The sequence below is a fragment of the Anabrus simplex genome, chromosome 2 (assembly GCF_040414725.1).
Source record: "Anabrus simplex isolate iqAnaSimp1 chromosome 2, ASM4041472v1, whole genome shotgun sequence".
Taxonomy (NCBI): Eukaryota; Metazoa; Arthropoda; class Insecta; order Orthoptera; family Tettigoniidae; genus Anabrus; species Anabrus simplex.
Genome location: NC_090266.1, coordinates 1,148,284,694 through 1,148,305,472, shown reverse-complemented (window position 1 = coordinate 1,148,305,472; position 20,779 = coordinate 1,148,284,694). Strand labels below are relative to the sequence as shown.

The 20,779-nt window shown below is 40.6% G+C and overlaps 1 protein-coding gene across 2 annotated transcripts in view; it reads left to right on the top strand.

The window, feature by feature from the left end:
• The first annotated feature begins 3,620 nt into the window (after positions 1-3,620).
• Drep2 (DNA fragmentation factor-related protein 2) overlaps positions 3,621-20,779 on the top strand; it is an 874,423-nt gene continuing 857,264 nt past the window's right edge. Inside the window, exon 1 of one of the 2 annotated variants that reach the window (XM_067139749.2) lies at positions 3,621-3,747. In XM_067139749.2, the coding sequence (XP_066995850.1) occupies positions 3,736-3,747 (12 nt within the window). In that variant the 5' untranslated portion in view covers positions 3,621-3,735. The remainder of the gene's footprint in view (positions 3,748-20,779) is intronic. The other variant, XM_067139748.2, reaches the window with a different exon arrangement.

The window sequence follows — 20,779 nt, the reverse complement described above, 5'->3', positions numbered from 1 at the left end:
TTAGGACAGCCCAAGCCGCTGAACATTTCCTCGTGAGTGGCTCAGTGTTTGAATGTGCGTTGTTGATGCTTCCTTGAAACTTGTACCGGGCGGTACACCTCTACACCGTTTATTTAAAAGTTGCGCCAGTTGAAACTCCTCTTCTGGAGGAAGGTTGAACTTTATCTATTCTATTAATTCTCTACTTTCTCAGAAGATGTCACCACGTGGAAAATTTTGAGTTTTTGAACTGTGTCCCTTTTGATGTGTTTTTGTTTCGCTTGAAGTAAGAAGTGTGAACTTTCTCTTCTAGAGGACACTACTGAAGAATTACAATAGGGCAACCTAGTGCGAAATCAAAGAACTATTTTGTTGGAGAAATTTTTATTTCAAGAGTTTGTTCTTTGTTAAATTTCTTTCTGTCATGGTTTAAGTTGGCTGTATACCCCTCCTTTTCCCCTTATTTTGGATCTAGCCAATCCCGAATTTCTTTAATTAATTTTCCACCAATAATGTGTTTCTTCTTCCTCTATGTAGGGGTTTCTTTTCCCTAGCCAATAAAAACTTTGAGGGAGGGTGTTTTATTTCCCCTAACGCCTAGAATCTTCCGCGAGAGGATATAAACTGCTGATTTTGGGGTCTCCGGGCCACTTCTGTTCCATCTTTCAGTGTATTAAGTACATAGCAGGAGGCGGGAAGCGCCTCTTTCTTCTTCAGCCGTTCAACACCAGGTAATGGCCTATTAATAACTTCTTTTCTTGCTAGGTCGGCAGTTTAACACTCGCGGCGGGTTCGAAGCATTTCCATCATGTAACCTTTTCCTAAAATGTAATTACTCTTTTCATCTTTTTCTTGTAAGGCTACATATTGGGATAGAGAGTGCTAACCCTCTCGAGCTCCCACTCACATTTGTTTTGAGGTGAACTTATTTTCTCAAACTATTCTTCGTTTATGTAATGTAAAGTGTTCTTCTCTAAGTCACCTCTGTAGTATGGGATTAGCCCTTGCGTTAGCGGCCCAGAGCCAGATTAGGTTTTAAAAAAAACAAAGTGTATTAGGAGTGCAAGATCGCCTCCTCTCAAATTGTTATTTTAGAGGTCATGTAATCAACCTTCTTTTCATGTAATAGACCTCTGTAGGTTGGGTATTTTACCCCTGTGAATACGTCCTTAGAGGACAGCTTGAAGGTAGAGTTTGGTTTGGCCTTTGAGAGGCTTAAATTTTAAGAGCGGATCGCTCTTTTGAAAATGGAGTGTCATATGCCTCGTGGAGGCTTTTCTGTGTAATTCGGAGCCAGGGGCTCCTAGGGATGAATGGGGTTTTCTGCCCCTCTGTTAAAACTTGTGTTTGTGGTAAAACTGAGCTGATCGCAGAAGTCAGGGCGTGAAGCCCAAAACCTGTAAATATTGTATCTCCCCTTGTTTTGCTACATTGTACCTGCCATGTCTGTTATTGCTTTGTTTTTGAAAAGAAAATATAACCTAGTTAAATTTTAAATTACTTTTACATTAACTTTGATTCCGTAGTTTGAAACCCATTCACGCCCGCACCTTCTTACGCCTCTACCTACCGCTAAAACACGGTAACAAAACTAACAAAAGCTACTTTTAAATATCGTAGTATGTACTTCTTAAGATTATATTTTTTTAAAGTAATCTTGTAATGTGCAGTTACTACTGTGAGTACAGTGTAGGGCGAGGCAACGAATGTTTTCGTAAAATTTAGTAGCACTATACGTACGTAGTTAGACTGTCTTTATGGTCTCAAGCGCTCTGAGACAGAGAGTAGATTTTTTTTTTTTTTTTTTTTACAATTTGGTTTATGTCGCATCGACATAGATATGTCTTATGGCGATGATGGAATAGGAAAGGGCTAGGAGTGGGAAGGGAGCGTCCGTGGGCTTAATTAAGGTATAGCCTTAGCATTTGTCTGATGTGAAAATGGGAAACCACGGAAAACTATCTTCAGGGCTACCGACCGAGGGGTTCGTACCTACTATCTCCCGGATGAAAGCTCTCAGCCGCTAACCGTACGGCCAACTTACCCCGTTCTCTATTTTTATTGTAGTTTCCTTGTTATGGTCAGGTAGTCAATTAATGCATTGTTACATGTGCTAAATTTTGTTTAAATACTGTGAATGTTGTTGATTTACTCGTGTTTATACAACATATTTTCACGTGAAAACTTTCATCTAAATTACAGGACAACATGACAGCTGTTAAGGGGCGGTAGAATGCACAATGCATTTATTTTATGTACGTATACAGTACTGTACTGTATTTTTGACAAATACTCATTCTTGGTTATGTCGGCTCCATGGCAGGGGCCCCGGGTTCGATTTCCGCCGGGATCGGGAATTTCAACCATCATTGGTTAATTCCGCTTGCATGGGGACTGGGTGTATGTGTCGTATTTATCATCATCATCATCATCATCATCATCACCCCCCACCACCACGATGCGCAGGTCGCCTACGGGAGACAAATCAGAAAGACCTGCACCTGGCGAGCCGAACATGTCCGCGGACACTCCCGGCACTAAAAGCCATATGCCAGGCTGAGTAGCTCAGACAGTTGAGGCGCTGGCCTTCTGACTCCAACTTGGCAGGTTCGATCCTGGCTCAGTCCGGTGGTATTTGAAGGTGCTGAAATACGTCAGCCTCGTGCCGGTATATTTACTTGCACGTAGAAGAACTCATGTTGGACTAAATTCCGGCACCTCGGCGTCTTCGGAAACCGTAAAAGTACGGTAGTTAGTGGGACGTAAAGCCAATAATAGACTCTTATTATCAAAAGCCATAGGCCATTTCATTTGGTTAAGTCGAATCTTTTCTGATTCCCCTCGGAGTTCGAATTAAATAGATTCAACTGTAGTTACATTCAAGATTTCCCGCGGTTTGACTAACCTGGAACAATGAACTTGTATGTAGGGAAATGTGTGACTGTAAAAAGGGCCCTAAGACCATATTCTAGAGGTCTTCACTGCCTAATAATTCTCACCGCTTCAAGAAACGCCCCCACGTTCTCTATTGATTGTTGGTTGCCAACAATGAGCCGGTGTGCAACAAGTCACTGCAATGTTGAGCAGACACGTGCGAAGTGGGTGTGGCGCGCTGCTCTGCGAGGGACTCTACCATTTCCTGTATCCCCCTGAGTAGTGCAGCATCTTCGAGCCGGGACATCACGACTTGCCTCACAGAGCCACTCATCTCCGCGACCTTCAGACAGCAGTCGTTCAAGTGATCTTCAACATTGTACATAAAGACACTTACGGATGAAGCAGGATGATTTTAACTGCGAATAAGATTCGCTATAGAAGATGATTTTGCAGACAATTGGCAACGTTGCTCACATCTCGCACACGCGCATGAAGGGGGATTCCCCATCCTCTTTTCTTTTTTACCCCCCTCTCACTCCCTGTCCCACCCTCACTGACTATGCCTCCCCCTCTTCCTCCCCTCCCTGTCTTAGCGGAGATGCACCCCGAGAATCGATCGTCCGCCAGATGGCAGGCAAGTCGCAAGCACGGCTGCAGGGGTAGGTGGAGGGTACGGGGTAGTATGTCGGCTGCCGGGGCCAAGAAATGATGGATTAAAAAGTGTTTTCCTCAAGTGCGAGGGTCTGGTGATAGTGTGTCGGTGTGGGGAATCGCAGTGCTTGTGTTCTGACTCGTGTTTGACGGCGCCCGTCGGTCACCTGCTGCGCACTGCGGCGGGAGGCCGGCAGTTTCGTTCCAACCCTGCAGGGTCATGCCGTGATGGCAAGGGAGGTAAGAACAGGCTCCACGAGACTCACCTACTTTCCATGTTCAATACAGGTTCGGCTGCACTGAGTATGATCCCAGGACCAGCTGGAAGTTGTATGCCATTACAAATGTAAACTAAAGCGTAAAGTGAATTTTTTGACCTATATGGTTCGTATAACCTCCACACCGCATGCCACAGGAATAACTCTTTGGGTTGCCCTACTTCGGAAGTGGGCAGTGCCCTGTCTGACACAGTGAATCAAGTTGTTTCTTAATGTTTGAAAATCACTGGGCTATCTATAACAACAACAACAACAACAAATAATAATAATAATAATAATAATAATAATAATAATAGTTTATGGTGAATGTACCTCTGCCTTTTGGATGATTGGAATTTAATAGTGAGTATGCTTTGTATACTAACATTCATACAACGACCTTACAGGAAGTACTGCATCGTCTCTAATTAATCTATAAAAATGGAATAATTAATTCTAAGAAGTCAACAGCCAGTGAATGAAGTCGTGTTAATTGTATGAATGGCTCGTGTATGCACCCATTCACGAACGCACTAACAGCAGAATCCATTGTACGTGAACGAATATACATATTGGATCTCAATTTACGAGACTGCACTTTTACATTACATTTGAACACTTTTGAAGCTCAAGAGAACATTCCCCACCTGGAGACCTTTGTCAAGGGTGGTTGAGGGTGTGTAGCGCAAAGTGTGGAAGGGGCCATGACTGTGGCTGTGTCCGAAAGTGAGTGCTTGATTTTGAACTTGATATTACTCTCCTCTTACCGTCCATCTCGTGCTTCATTCATTACTCAGTGCAACGGTTTTCTTTCGTACAGAATGTATTAACTTCTACATGGGAATTTCCACCATTTTCTACTTAATCGTGTATTGTGTGGTTTGGAGGTTATATCGCAGCCATGATAGGGTGAGAATTGTGGAGGAGGGAATCTAATTCTAATGTGTGACACTAGAACAAAAGCTCCAGCGATAAACAAAGCTTTTATATTTTAGTCCACGCATTCATTTTCATTGAAATCGGTGTTCTATAACATTTGTATGTTCTTTACACGTAACCTTCCACCATGTTTGACGGTTGAGGCGAGTGTTTCATTTTTGTTATGACACGGTGCTCAGTTATAGGAGAGACGGACGAGATGATTATTGGGTCTTGTGGTACGCGCGCCACGTGAGAACAACTGACATGGCCACAGCCCATTCATTCAGTAAAAGAACATGAAAGGAAAGGAGGTTATATCAGTCTATGTCTGAGCCTGTAGGTAGCTTTACCGGAAGAATACACTAAAATATACCTGTTTACAGCGACGGTTTGCTTTGTAACGAAGTGGTCGAATATTCTTGTTGTAATAAATCATACTTTTTAATTAATCGAATATCTGATTTTTAAATTTTAGCTGACGAGGAATATGATCTACATTGAAAGTCAATTATTGTTGTCTATAGATTAAAATATGTAGCCTACTAATGTGAATAACTGGAAATGTTCTTTGAGACAGAATATTATTTGTTCGAATACGAGAATATCAGTCTAATAATTGTTACCATGGTAATACATAATTTAAGTGGACTTTGTGCCATGCATGTGAGATGAATGTAGCGCACAATATTTTTAGAAGAAGCCTTAAGAAGATTGATTTGGTGTAACGTAAATCAAGTTCTCATTCATTCTGAATGTTTCGAAGTAAAATGAAAATCAATCACAGTTAAATGTACAACAGTTCTTACAGTAGGTTTTGAAAAAATAAATCTTGCATGCTTTTAAAATAGTGATAGATATCCTGAAACCTCTAGTTCAAACATTTCTAACGCTGAATGGAGAAATGTCAACGTAGCTTTCAGCAAGAGAACTCAAAGGAGTTGAAGTTGGAACCTGGGCTTCTTTGTTCCAGGAAGGTAGGAAATATATACGTGTTAGCTAAATGGTATTACTATAGGTATAAGTTTACTCTATTTATAGAGACTGTACACTTATTTTCTTAAATACCATTGACATCGGATCGGTTTGGCTATTGGAAAGGATGATATCAGAAGAAAAATCAAATTTTATACAAAAATCTATTTTCAGATGTACATGTTTACTCATTAGTTGTTCAAAAATAGTTTTTTTAACTAGGAAAGAATTAAGGCATTGGCAAATAGAGGCTACTTGTTTTTAGCATAAAGCATGCTTACTTTATCTCCATTCCATAAATACATTTTCTCTTCCTACTAAAGCATCTTTAATGTAATGAGTATGCTTTACGAAGTGAAAATGATAAAGATACGTAGTACAGTGTCCCCTTTTAGTGGATCTTATGTTGGAAGTAAATGAGTAGTTGCTGTAATTCAGAAATCGTGTATGGATAGTGACCAGAAGTAAGGAAGAATACCCGTTTTGTTCAAATAGGCTTTTTAGTTACTTTCGCATGAATGACACATATAATATGTAGCTACTCAGTTTTCACAGTTGTGTTATTATCTCAAGAACTAATTATCAGATTCTTCATAATCTTATGTTTTCATTGATGTCGGATAAGTAAATAAATCCCTCTGAACATTTGCGAGTGCGCTGAAGACAGCTCAGTACGATTTTCTATAAGTTATAAATAACACATTGTCAGAGCAGCGGGGGAGGGGGTAAAGTGGGAGGGTAGGAACGATATGGCGGGATGTACCTGTGTTCTGATTGGCCATATATTCTTGACAATGAGTTAGTCTGAGGGGGGAGGGGTAGGTTTCCAACGATTTATTACCTGAACCAATGTGGTGTAGGGCAGTTTTGAATCTGGTTCGTAGGTACTGACAACATAAGGTGACATATTATCTGGGCATTTGTGTTGTCGGATGGACTCTTTCCACGAAGATATCATGCTAGCTTATACTAAAAATAAGGCCAGTGAGACAATTTATTAAGTGTTGTGCTGTTGTCTTTGTCGTTTTGTGTATGTCATGAAGCATTTCATTCGCAATAGGCCGCGAAATTAAGTTATATGGGCCGTGGCCAAATTAGAGAAAGTAGTAATATAAGCTAATATTGTTAACTTGAGAATTACTCGGGATTTCAGAATAAATGTGCTCATGAATTGCTGTGATGTCATTTTCTCTGCATTACTGAATTGATTATTAATGCATAAAAGCCGGCACTAGTTGTTTGTTTGGGTACTTTACGTGGATCACATTCGCTAGGACGTAGTGCATGCTAAGCAATGTTACATATTTTTGCGACCTGATGTTACTAAGTGTGTGTACAGAGCGCCCAGCGAGGATATGTATGGAAATATTCAGGACGTGCCACAGGTTAGTTTAGCAATTAGTTTTGTTTATAGTTATGTTCGTATGAATTATTCTATGCTCTTTTACTTCTGTGATTTGTCTCCTGTCCATCTGAAACTTACAGAGTGATTATCGAAACGGGGTTTATTCTTGGACAGTTAACATGATATTGCTCCTGGATAAAACATTTTAAATCTAGAGGTAACATGTACAATACCATATGTGAAATTAAAATTAATAATCTCATGTCTGTAGACGTAGTGTTAAAATGCCTAACATGCTCTTCCATTGTTTAAAATAACGCGAAGATTCTACTGGAAGTCCTGTTAGATTGTGTTTGTATCAGATAATTTGCTTTCAGTTCTTCTCAAATTAGTCTAATATGTCGTGAAATTCTGTTCGTGGATATTGGTTTAATATTTTAGAACTGAAAACATTTAGAAAGAATGATTTATTGTGTAGTTCTCTTATGTGTTTTGTAGTTGTCACAGCGTAAATATTTTTTCGGCATATATTGTTTCCAAATGAACGTATTATTGTAGCTAGCTTTCTGTAGAAAATGCTGCCATCTCATCCTTTTGTTATCCGACATTGAGGAAGACCTAAAACGACATAGGGTAGAAGTTGTTAATGTTGAACGAAAATAGCAAGCAATGTAGTGATGTGACTGACGGCCGGTTGTTAAGGAAGCGTGCTGCGTCCCACAGGTGGGGGTCGGATCCAAAGCGCGGGAAGGTCCCGCAGTACATGTGGTGAAGTTACGTGCAGTGTTTGCGTTTCCTTGGTGAAACATTTCGAAATAATACGTTTGCTATTAAAACAGGTTGATTGATTATATTGATATTTTATCCCTTAGATCAACTGACATTACAAATTGTGATACATTGAAGAAACAGAACCGCCCGCGGCAATGTCACGTTGTATTCAGCAGGGTTTGTAACGTTCTACTGTTGTAGATTTCTTGACCTGTGCCTCTTAGTTTGCTTTCATTTCAAAGGCACATTTTTTCCTGAATTCCAAGGCAAAATACGTAAATTAAAAGCCATAATAGTCAGCCAACTACAGAGAATTATTGGAGTATACAGATGTAGTTTGAAAATACACGGTTTTTCTTAATAGTCACTGGAACACACTTTACAGAGATCTGGGAGAATTTCATGTTATACAGTAAATGTTAATATGACTATTCCGAAAAGAAGAAAACATACATAGAGACGTCATAAGTTACTTCAGTTAGTGTAATAAACAAGCATTTTATTTCACAGGCTCTAGCGCTCAACAGAAAGTGACCGCATGGTATTTTATAAGTTCCGCGCAGGGACAGTTTCTCGTCAACCTATAGATATAATGTTTGATGTAGGTATCTGCATGGAAGGTGAAAGATATTTTGATAATATTTAAGTCCAATAAAATAAAATAAATGTGAGGAGCGGACAATTTTGGCTGAAAGTTTTGGGACACTCTATGATTTGAACAAGTGCGACCATGTCTCTATATTATTAGGTGATATAACAATGTTTTTAACTCTTAATTAACGTTAGGAAACGAGTAACTTTTGTCTCAAACTAGGCATCTTTACGGTGATGGTTACTCGTTCTAGGAAACTTTATATATTTTTTAAACAAACGGAAATTTTTTACTATTTTGACATCGCCATCATTTCCCCTTTTCCAGCTGTTTCCTCTCCACTTCGTCCTGTCTCATCCAGCACTGTGTTCCAGACCAGCTCCGTTCACAGAGTCCTTCCATCGTAATCTTGGTCTTCTTCATACTCATCTCCCTGTCATCTGTCTTTCCAATGCTTATCTTGGCAATCTTTCTTCTTTCATGCATTTGGCATGTCCAAACCATCTAAATCTGCTCTGTTCCAGTTTGCCATTTATGTTTTGAACACTTAGCTCTTTTCGTATGACTTCATTTCTCATTCTATCCCTGCTTGACTTCTGTAGCATACTCCTCACGTATTTCATTTCAGCTGCCTGTACACTACTCTTACCTCTCTGAATCATTGTCTAGATTTATGCTCCATATGTCATTATAGGTAAGTAGTATCCCTTGTTTATTACTTTTTTAGCCTTCATTGGTACATCTTTATTCCATGTTAATCTCCGTACCTGGTGGCAAAATGCACTCCCTAGTTGCATCCTTCTACTAATTACCATGTCCATTCTTCCATTTTTGTCAGTTCACTTCCCAAGTATTTGAAATGTTCTACTATTTCCAGTTCCTTGTCTCCAATTTTGACAGCTCCCTTTCCTTTTTTATTTACGCTGCTCATCATCACCTTTGCCTTACTCTTCTCCACGTTTATTCTCAATCCGCATTGTTCAGTCCTTCTGTTCAGTACATTCAGCTGTTGTTGTACCTCCTGTCCGCCTCTATGGTGTGTAGTGGTTAGCATGATTAGCTGCCACCCCTGGAGGCCCGCGTTCGATTCCCGGTTCTGCCGCGACATTTGAACAGTGGTACGAGGGCTGGAGCGGGGTCCACTCAGCCTCACCTCGGGAGGTCAACTGAGTAGAGGAGGGTTCGATTCCCACCTCAATCATCCTCGAAGTGGTTTTCCACTTCTCCTCCAAACAAATGCCGGGATGGTACCTAACTTAAGGTCACGGCCGCTTTCTTCCCTCTTCCTTGCCTATCCCTTCAAATCTTCCCATCCCCTGTTCAGCATAGCATGTGAGGCTGCCTGGGCGAGGTCCTGGTCCTCCTCCCAAGTTGTATCCCCAGACCGAAAGTCTCACGTTCCAGGACACTGCCCATAAGGCGGTAGAGGGGGGATACCTCGCTGAGTTAGAAGGAAAAGCCAACCCAGGAGTGTAAACAGATTAAGAAATAAAGAAAAGAAAGTTGGACCTCCTCCTCATCTGTTGACAATATTATGTAAACTAATGGAGTAACTATGATGCAATTTTTATTTATTGCTGGTTTGTTTCTGATTAATTATATTTTAATAATATTGTTTTTATGTACCACTAACTACTTTAACGGTTTTCGGAGACGCCGAGGTGCCGGAGTTTAGTCCCGCAGGAGTTCTTTTACGTGTCAGTAAATCTACCGACACGAGGCTGACGTATTTGAGCACCTTCAAATACCACCAGACTGAGCCAGGATCGAACCTGCCAAGTTGGAGTCTGAAGGCCAGCGCCTCAACCGTCTGAGTCACTCAGTCCGGTATTATTATATTTTAAATGAGCAAGGATGAAATGTCCATTGAAAACTTGTTTCGCAAAAGGCCGAGCATTTTCTGAGTTTTATTTTCTCTAGACAAGGGGGCGTGATTTGCTCAGTGGCTTAGCTGCTGGTTTCCGACCCGGAAGGCTGAGTTTCAAATCCCCGTCAATACTGGGTCGAGATTTTCATCTAAAAAATCACGTGGCGTCAGGTAGGGCATCCGGTCATATACCCCCGGCCAAAACCAAAATGAGCCGGGGTGGTTCCAGCGACCCCAGAAGTAACTGGGATAAGCTGAAGAAAGTTTTTACTCTTTCTAGACAAGAGTGGGGAAATCAATAAGTTTCGACTGGAAGCATCTAGCGCGCCGCGCATTGCACAGTAGCGTTCTTTGGAGACGGGTTCCGCATCACAGTTTCATCACAATCGGATACTCAGTTACTCTGAATTTTATTATTAAAAATTGTCAACATTTTTCGTTTGCTTGAAAAAAAAAAAAAGAAAGAAACAACGTAGAAGCTCCTAGTTTGTGCGAAGAAAATACCCGTTTCTCAATGTTAATGAACAATTAAGTACAATGTAAGGTACGGGTATAATCTGCCCGAAGGCAGGTCCGAATCTTTACAGAGGTGTGCCTGAGCCGGAGTGTACGTACGGTAGGGTGGCCAGTTCCTTTCCGCTCCTCCATTCCCTTACCCCCCCTCCAACAACGCGTGGCAACCAATCCAAATCTTGACCATGCCGAATGTCGCTTAACTTCGGAGATCTCACGGGATCCGGTGTTTCAACACGGCTGCGGTCGTTTGCATATGCAATATTATGGCATCTAATAATAACGGGTCGGGGCTGCATGAGTTCAAATCATAGCGTGTCCTTAAACTTTCTGGCTGAACTGTACAATACCGTGCGCTCTTTCTTTTTTGGGCGGTTATACTTTCGAGTACAAAAAATGTAATTTTGTTGAAAAAATCATCTGCTTCACAAGTATGACAGCGCATACGTTTCTATGTACTAAAATATTCATATGGCATTTAGCCTAATACGACATTTTGAAATCTGCCACGTTGTCAATGTTCAAGCTCATACAGGGTGGTCGGGAGCAATGTTACCGGCTATATGAGCGTTATAGGGTTGGTCATGTTGATAAATAATTTGAAATAAATAATTCGATATCTAGCGCAGCTGTCATTTAATCAGCTGCTGAAGTTAGCCAATTAGATCACTTCGCGCGCGGGGGGGGGGGGGGGGATGGGCTTTGCGAGGCGGTCTTGCTAAATTAGCACGTGCTATTTATCCCTAAACTTTTTCAAGTTCCTGAGATACTTATGACACCACTTGATTGTATCATCCTGAAAGGGATTGGGAAACTGCTGAATATATTTAATGATTTCTGAAAGAAAGTGAACGTTACCCAGACATTCAAAGATACAGCAGAATCTAGCGGGTGTTCAAAAAGTTTAATACATAGAATAAGAAAGGAGAAAATGAAAGGTCTTCTGAAATAATTAATATAATCATATAATAAATATCAAATTCAAACAATTTATGAAGAACACAAGAACCACTTCACTTCACCGTTGAACTCAACACCACAACTAATATTACAACATAGATCTCTGAATGTCCGCCTCTGCGGTGTAGTGGTTAGTGTGATTAGCTGTCACCCCCGGAGACCCGGGTTTGATTACCGGCTCTGCCACGAAATTTGAGAAGTGGTACGAGGGCTGGAACGGGGTCCACTCAGCCTCGGGAGGTCAATTGAGTAAAGGGGGGTTCGATTCCCTCCTCAGACATCCTGGAAGTGGTTTTCCGTGGTTTCCCACTTCTCCTCCAGGCAAATGCCGGAATGGTACCTAACTTAAGGCCACGGTCGCTTCCTTCCCTCTTCCTTGTCTGTCCCTTCCAATCTTCCCATCCCTCCACAAGGCCCCTGTTCAGCATGGCAGGTGCGGCCACCTGGGTGAGGTACTGGTCCTCCTCCCCAGATGTATCCGCCGACCCAGAGTCTGAAGCTCCAGGACACTGCCCTTGAGGCGGTAGAGGTGAGATCCCTCGCTGAGTCCGAGGGAAAAACCGACCCTGTACTTAATCTCTTCCCTCCCTTCATCAAACGCAATCGGAAGGGTACATTTTTGGCCTTTCATTTATATTTAAATCCTATATCACGAAGAAACCTATTTGAAGTAGTTGGTATTTGGTAGAGTTTTATCGCCATTTACCGTTTTACTGTATTTGATATGTTTAATGTTGGTGGTGTCCAGCTCCATGGCTAACTGGTTAGCGTGCTGGCTTTTGGTCCAGAGGGTCCCGGGTTCGATTCCCGGCCGGGTCGGGGATTTTAACCTCCATTGATTAATTCCAATGACTCGGGGGCTGGGCGTGTGTGGTGTATTCAGCATTTGAAATCATCTTACGTAGGGTTCTCATATTCACAGACATGCAGGTCGCCTAATATTTAGCTTCTTACTCATGTAGATAGATCACTTTTATTGCCATACTTATATTTCCATTTACTTTATTACTTATTGTGTTCTCTTTATGTATTGCTTATTTTTTCAGTTTGTATTTCACTTTTTCATTATGACTTTGTCTCTTTCTCATTATCTATACGCTCCGAATTTTATTCTATTTTATTTGTTGAACTCTGCGTTCTTTCTTCATTATATGTTGTCCAAATCTGTAATTTTTAGCTTATCTTTGATTTTATGATAGAATAGTACATTTCTATTATATATGTATTATCTGTAGATCAATTATGTGGTTAAGTGTAAGAGAGGGCCACGAGCCCTAACTTCGCCACTGCTAAAGTCAATAAATAAATAAATAAATAATAAATAATAGACCGTCTACGAGTAAAAGACCTGCACTACTGGTGATGAGGGCCCTACTTAGGATGATTTCTAATGCTGAGTACGCCACACACGCCCAGCCCCCGACTCATTGGAATTAACCAATGAAGGTTAAAATCCCCGACCCGGCCGGGAATCGAACCCTCTGGACCAAAGGCCAGCACGCTAACCATTTAGTCATGGAGTCAGACATTAATGTTGGTGGTATGATTTCAAAGAACAAGGAATGAACGATGCGACGGGCCCCGCTTTGTTCTGTTCCATCATAGCTAACCTAGAATTATTTTGCTTACTCATTCTTATAGGTTTCTTTCTTTGCTGGCGTTTTCCGAGGACCTTTCGTTTTCTACTTTCTTATTCTATGTTGTTGCTACTCCAACCACTACTCTTATACCTTCATATCTTCCACACAATATAAATAACATTTGTTTGAGCGCCAGTTGCTTTTTTTAAGAAAAACAACGAAATTCGGTAGAGCATACCTCTTACATCAATTATCTCAAGGCGTGAGGTGATAAACTCACACATCTGGCAATATACAGGGATATGGATCAGGACAATATAAGATTACGGTTGCATTTCCACAATTGAGGATTGTACTTGGAAATAGAATCACTTATTATAATTAAAATAAAACTGAGTTTATGACTAAATTTACGTCACAATGAACAAGCATTGACGTATTTCAATTTCACAAAAAAAATATATATAGTGAGATTTGCGGTAACATATAAAAAGAAAATTTAATCTAAACAAAAAAAAGCTATTGGCATGAACTTGAAGTGAAATATGATATCGCCGCTGATTACAATCTTCTTCATGTTATTACTGCATAACATGTCTGATGCTTTAATTACCTGATGTCTGCATATACCGCTGTTGAACTTGAAATTCCTGGAAAAACCTATGAGCTGAAGTCGGGAGCCGTCTGCTGTTATCTTCTTATGTAACCAGGAGTTGACCTACATGCCATGTACGCGTGTAGTAAGCTCCAATGTAGTTACGCCCACTCAATATATTATAAGAAATTGGAAAATATTGAAACATCTTGTGAAGTCCATCCTCACAAGAAGATGATGTTTCTTTATCAGCATAGTACCCGTCTCTGCTCGGATACAACTACCACTTGTAGACCTCCTCGATTATTACAAGACCTCTTCAAACACAACTCTTAGCTCTGACCATCACTCTAAGACCACTTCTTCCATTTGATACATCTGACTGATACATTATGATCTGATCTGATACCTCTCACCACCGTTGCATCGACATTTTTATAACCTCGTGATGACCACTCATATCCCTACTCCCTGGTCATCCCTTCTACCTCAACATACAGTAGCTGGCGAATACTGACACTTGGTCGCAATCACGTGCCCACGCACTGATGTCATCAGTCATGTGTCGCATAAGCGTACCCAAGCGGATTACAGTTGACTATGCTGCATGAGTCACCGGAAAACCTACTTGCACATAACATTCTCAGTTAAACATAGCCTCGATTGCAAAATACTATGCCAGCTCATGTGGCCAGAGTTACAAACCACAGCATGACTATATGAAACCAACAAATCTCACTTACTACAATACAGAATAATTACAAACAAATTTCACTTAACCTATGATTAAATACAATAATATGCGTGATACCTAATTATTACAGTCTAAATGATGAGAAACCGAATATAAAATCTCATGAATCGGGTTAATAATAATAATAATAATAATATAATAATAATAATAATAATATAATAATAATAATAATAATAATAATAATAATAATAATAATAATAATAATAATAAATACTGAATGGAATCTGTAACCCTGTTGTACGGTTACAATGTATTCACCTTTTTGAATACCCGTTAGCTTCTGCTGTACCTTTGAATGTCTGGGTAACGTTCATTTTCTTTCAGAAATCATTAAATATATTCAACAGTTTCCCAGTACTACGCTTTGTAGTTTCCGTGCTCATAATTAATATAATCATATAATAAATACAAAATTCAAACAATGTATGAAGAACACGAGAACCACTTCACTTCACAGTTGAACTCAACACCACAACTAATATTATAACATAGATCTCTGAAGAAGTACGTAATCTTTTCTTTCCCATCAAGCGAAATCGGAAGACACTATAAGGAATATCCGAGTAAGCAAATTGTAGCGCTGGGCATAAGTGCGATAACTTACAGATGTTATTTAATGCCGAGCTCTGAATTGCTTTAAACACTATTTCAGACTTTGATAAATATTTCTTCCCACTTAGTCACCAACGTACAGTCAATAACAAAGTACATTAGTCTCTACCTAACTTTTCTGTTATCATCCGAGAATTTTCAATTAGTATTTAATTTAAAACACTTATAGGTGTCTTCTTGAGCCTCCGTGGCTCAGGCGACAGCGCGCTGGCCTCTCACCTCCATGGTTCAAATCTCGGTTATTCAATGTGAGCTTTATGCTGGATAAAGCGGAGGCGGAATAGGTTTTTCCCGCGTACTCCGGTTATCCCATTCACCTTTCATTCCAGCAACACTCCCCAATATCATTTCATCTGCCAGCCATTAATTATTGCCCCCAGAGGAGTGCGACGGGCTTCAGCAGCCGGAACAATTCATATCCTCACCGCTAGATGGGGGCTTTATTCATTCCATTCCTGACCAGGTCGAATGACTGCAAATAGGCTGTGGATTTTCATTAGGCCCTATAGCTGTCTTCTTATGTAAAATTGATTGTCCAGGGAAAGAATATATTTTCTACTAGCTGACCCGACAGACGTCGTTCTGTCAAAAATAAATGACAATGGAACGAACTTAAATTCAGTCTGTACTGCACGCAGAAATCAGTATAATGCAAATGACTACCTTATCAACATCAAATGAGTTAATTTTCTCCTGCTACCAAAAGTTAGTAACAAACTACTGGAAAAACGTGTTTTCAGTACCTGCAATATTAATATCTTGATTGTGAATAAGGAAATGCTCAAATAGGTCACAGCATATCACTACCCAGAAATAACTCTGATTGACTGTAACGTAGACGGGAACTCTTCAGCAGGTCTTCAAATCCCTCACAGAGCCTTAATTATCCCCCGTTGCAAATCAAGTACTTTGATAAGTTGATGGCGTGAAAATAATGTGACAAAAGTTACTCCTCTTTCTTCGTAGGAAATAACTATCATAGAAAACACTGATTCCAATGAACACTACGAAGATATTTTCCATTGTAAAGCTTTAAGGTACACGATTTTTGTTTGATTACCTGGCGCGTAAACAAACAAATTTGATGGTTTTCCAGCACGGGAACAGGCAACATAAAATTGGCCATGCGAGAAGCATGGGTTTTCGAGATTAATGCTGCAAACACTCAATGAATGGCCCTGGGATTTGTTTATGGTCTTAGCAAAAGCGACCGGCACTGGAAACTGCAGTCGTTTAAATTCAAATGGTATGTCAGTCGGAATCATAGGGATGCGTTGGTATCAAAATGTCTTCTCCTATATACTTCCCCGTTAGAATGGTTGCTTCGATCACGTTGTTTGTTATAGGTTAAAAGAAAGCAATGTTATATGTTACCTTGAAAGTTGGCATGAAATTGTCCCGAAGTACACTTGTTGCCCCAAATGAAGACATTTGTAAGCAGTTGTTATATTTTTGGATATTTGTAAGGAAATGTATAGAATCTGTTCCTGTTCCTGAAACCAATGAGTACAATGGAGGTGGTGGAATCAATGGCACTAATTTCACTTTGCGATTTGCGCAACACAATCCAGCGGCTTCATTTTTGTATTTCAATGCCTTACAATTTTGGCAAACTGAGTGCATAGATCCAACAGTAACGCATTGGTAGGCGCTGTAGTCAATTGAAACATCGTAACTGAAAGCAGCTCGATTCAAACTTGCAAGATTATTAACTGAACGACGCGCTGCACGGGTTGTGATATCCGAATCCTTTCAGTTTCATTTCGCTATTCACGTTGTTGTGCAGTCCAATTAGACTGAAAATTAGCTTGGCTTGTAGCATTTCGAGTTCTTCGACCGAAGTTGCTTCGTCCGCGTCTTACAGGTGGCATGAGTCTTGAACTGTGTATGGAAGCACACAGAAAATAAACCAATCAACCAATGAAATCGATGAACTTGTTTGTTGAGAAGCGAAGATTTAAAAACAATCAGGGTAGACAAAGGTCTCTAAGGGGCCCATTCACAGTCGAGCCGGTTGGCGAGCCCGTCCATGTATAAAATCCACACCCCGAACCCGACTGGCTCGACGGTGACCATACACTGGCGAACCCGTTGGCGGACCAGTCCGCCAGTCTGTATTGCAAATAGTATGTGCATTGCCTAGTTTTTGTTATAGAGAAAGTGGGTTCGAATCCCACTGTCGGCAGCCCTGAAGATGGTTTTCCCTTGGTTTTCCATTTTCACACGAGGCAAATGCTGGGACTGTACCTTAATTAAGGCCACGGCCGCTTCCTTCCAACTCCTAGGCCTTTCCTATCCCATCGTCGCCATAAGACCTATCTGTGTCGGTGCGACGTAAAGCCACTAGCAAAAAAGTGTTTTTGTTATGGCCCAACGAAAACATTCCAAAGTGGCTGTAGCTGTTGCAGATGTAAAGAAGAAGGAACGTGTGTGAATGAAGGAATGGTTGAGAGATAAACCAGGATTTTCACACGTCAGCCTATTAAGAACTCTGCGTACAAGAGCCTGCAGATTTTAAGAACTTTCTGCGTATGGATAGCGACAGTTTTTGCGAAAAATTGTTGGAGTTGATTCGGCCAAACATAGAGAAACAGGAGACACACATGAGAGATACCATCTGTGCTGAAGAGAGGTTAATTGTAACATTGCGATTTCTAGCGACAGGGAGAAGCTATGAAGACCTGAAATTTAGCAGTGTAATATCTCCTCAGCTACTTGGAAAAATCATTCCTGAGACGTGTTGGGCAATCTTCGATACGTTGCAGTCGGAATATTTGCACGTAAGTGGGCATACGCAATTTTGATTGTGATGTATTATAAGATCGTTTTTATAAAACAAACGTAATATTCTTTTGAAAGTGATTAGTTTGGGAAATGTTATTTCACTACTAATTATGAAATACAGAAAATGCCACTACTGTAGTAATGTATGATACATACTTACAGTATTAACTAGTTAAGTGCAGAGGCGCGAGAGTCATATATGTCATAGCACAATGGTCTATAGGCTAATAATATTTGTACGAGAGTATCGGGAGACCATGGATTCTTCTTCTTCAAATTACTATTATTACTATTATTATTGTTGTTGTTATTGTTATTATTATTAGTGTTCGAATGTCGCACTAACACATGGAAGGCATTGCGTGACGGAAGGCTGGGAAAGCTCCAGGACTCGCCCGGTACATTTCAATAAATTCTTCCCGGAACTGCTTATTCTTCTCAAAAGTCATTGTTATTTGAGGTAGGCCTAATTAACTCACACAGAAACCAAATTAAGCTACAGACGAAACCGCAGTGAGCCGGTCAGGTAGTGGCCATACACACACTGACGGGTTGGCGAACCGGTCGGGTTCGCTGGTTTAGCAGTCGAACCGCCAACACGGACCCAACCTCGAGCCCAACCCTCAACAACCCCCCATACACCTTCGAGCCGGTCAGTGCGACCAAGGTCACGAACGGGCTCGCCAACCCGCTCGACTGTGAATGGGCCCCTTAACAAAACACGACACTGCATGCGACTGTCCGGAGAGCGTAAGTTTGGAAGATCCGTACCGGCAGTCGAGGCAGCAAGACAGCCAGCCAGCCAGCCAGCCCGCGCGAAACCAAAACCCAAGGAGACATTCTTCTTGTCCCAAACTGAGAACTAATCGAGATAAGAACTTGGGGTTTGTTTTAAAAATAACTTCCATATCTGAAGACAATTTGCCTCTCTTTGACCCCCCCCCCCATGCAAATTCAATAGCAAATAAGTTGGCCAGCGTCTGACTTTTTTGTGCCTGCACATAAAAATCTCTGAACATGACTGAAAAGAAACACAAACAGTGCATCTTCTTAGCATTTAAATTTAAAAAGAAACTTATCTACGTCGGGCTGAAATCCTCCTTTACCAGCCGTGAAAAAATTACAAATATAGTGAATATAAAATAGGAGTTATGACATGATAAGTTCTATGCAATGAATATTTTGCATTTGAGGTAACATTCCATTATATTAACATGTTCACACTCAATTATTTAAAAAACCTTTTTCTGTTAACGGCATCAAATGCGGCTTGAAATTTTGTACATAATCCTATATTCACCCATTTTAACCGATAACATTCAGATTTACGGACATTTGGCAAACGCGCTGGATTAGGGGAGGACAGCGCAAAGCGCAAACGCGGGAGAAGGAAAGAGAGACGAACAGTTTGAATGGAAAAAGAGAAATGGGGCTTCTACGTTTTTCCTGACATTTTTCCAATTTTTCCCTTCGTAAAAACCTTATTCGGACCTCGACGAATATTTGAAAAAAAGAATTAGCCGAATTGGTCCAGCCGTTCCCGAGTTTTGCGCTTAGCAACACATTTAGCGATTCATTTTTATTTATATAGATGAACAGGCAATACAAGAAGACATTCTTTATCTGTTTTGATCATTGTTTTTTATCTATCGCGTAATAAGTCATTTATTTTCAAAAAATAATAATTCGCGCCAAAATAACGTAATTGTGTAAATAGGCCTCGTATTAATTATTTATGACTTTACATTTGACATAATCAGAAAGAGCGGAAACTTCTTTATAAGACCACACCATCATTTTACTAGATTTATCGCTTTGGATTATCGGGAAATGGACAATATCGCCATGGTAAAAAAGGACGGAGCTAACTGCAGGACATACAAGTGTGAATGAGAAGCAAATACTACATCTATTTTTTTGCTATTAGCTTTACGTCGCACCGACACAGATATGTCTTATGGCGACGATGGGATAGGAAAGGCATAGGAAGTGGAAGGAAGCGGCCGTGGCCTCAATTAAGGTACAGCCCCGGCATTTGCGTGGTGTGAAAATGGGAAACCACGGAAAACCATCTTTAGGGTTGCCGACAGTGGGGCTCGAACCCACTATCTCCCGATTACTGGATACCGGCCGTATACTACATCTAACTCCATACTCTCTTTTAAGGTGGGGCCGATGACCTAGATATTAGGCACCTTTGAGCAACAAGCATCATCATCATCATCATCATCATCATCATCATCATCTCTTAAGGTGCGGGGCTGAGTGGCTCAGACGGTTGAGGCGCTGAACTTCTGACTCCAACTTGGTAGGTTCGATCATGGCTCAGTCCAGTGGTATTTGAAGGTGCTTAAATACGTCAGCCTCGTGTCGGTATATTTACTGGAACGTAAAATAACTCCTGTGAGACTAAATTCCGGTATTTCGGCGTCTCCGAAAACCGTAAAAGTAGTTAACGTGACGTAAAAACAAATAACATTAAGGCACTGTAGCCCGGTGGTAGTATATTCTGCTACATATGCTACCCAACTAGGAATAAGGTGCTCTATTACGCTGGAAAGAGTGTGAGGTCAAGGCTATTAACTCATTGAGACGTAGATTTAAAAAATTTTAACGTCCTTCGGTTCCCAACGCCTTTGAAACACATTAAACTAATATAGATAGGCCTATAGCGTAAGTTATTTCGAAAGCATGGATATGATAATATTCAGGTTGAAGTGCATTTTTTTTCGCTGAATTTATAAGATAT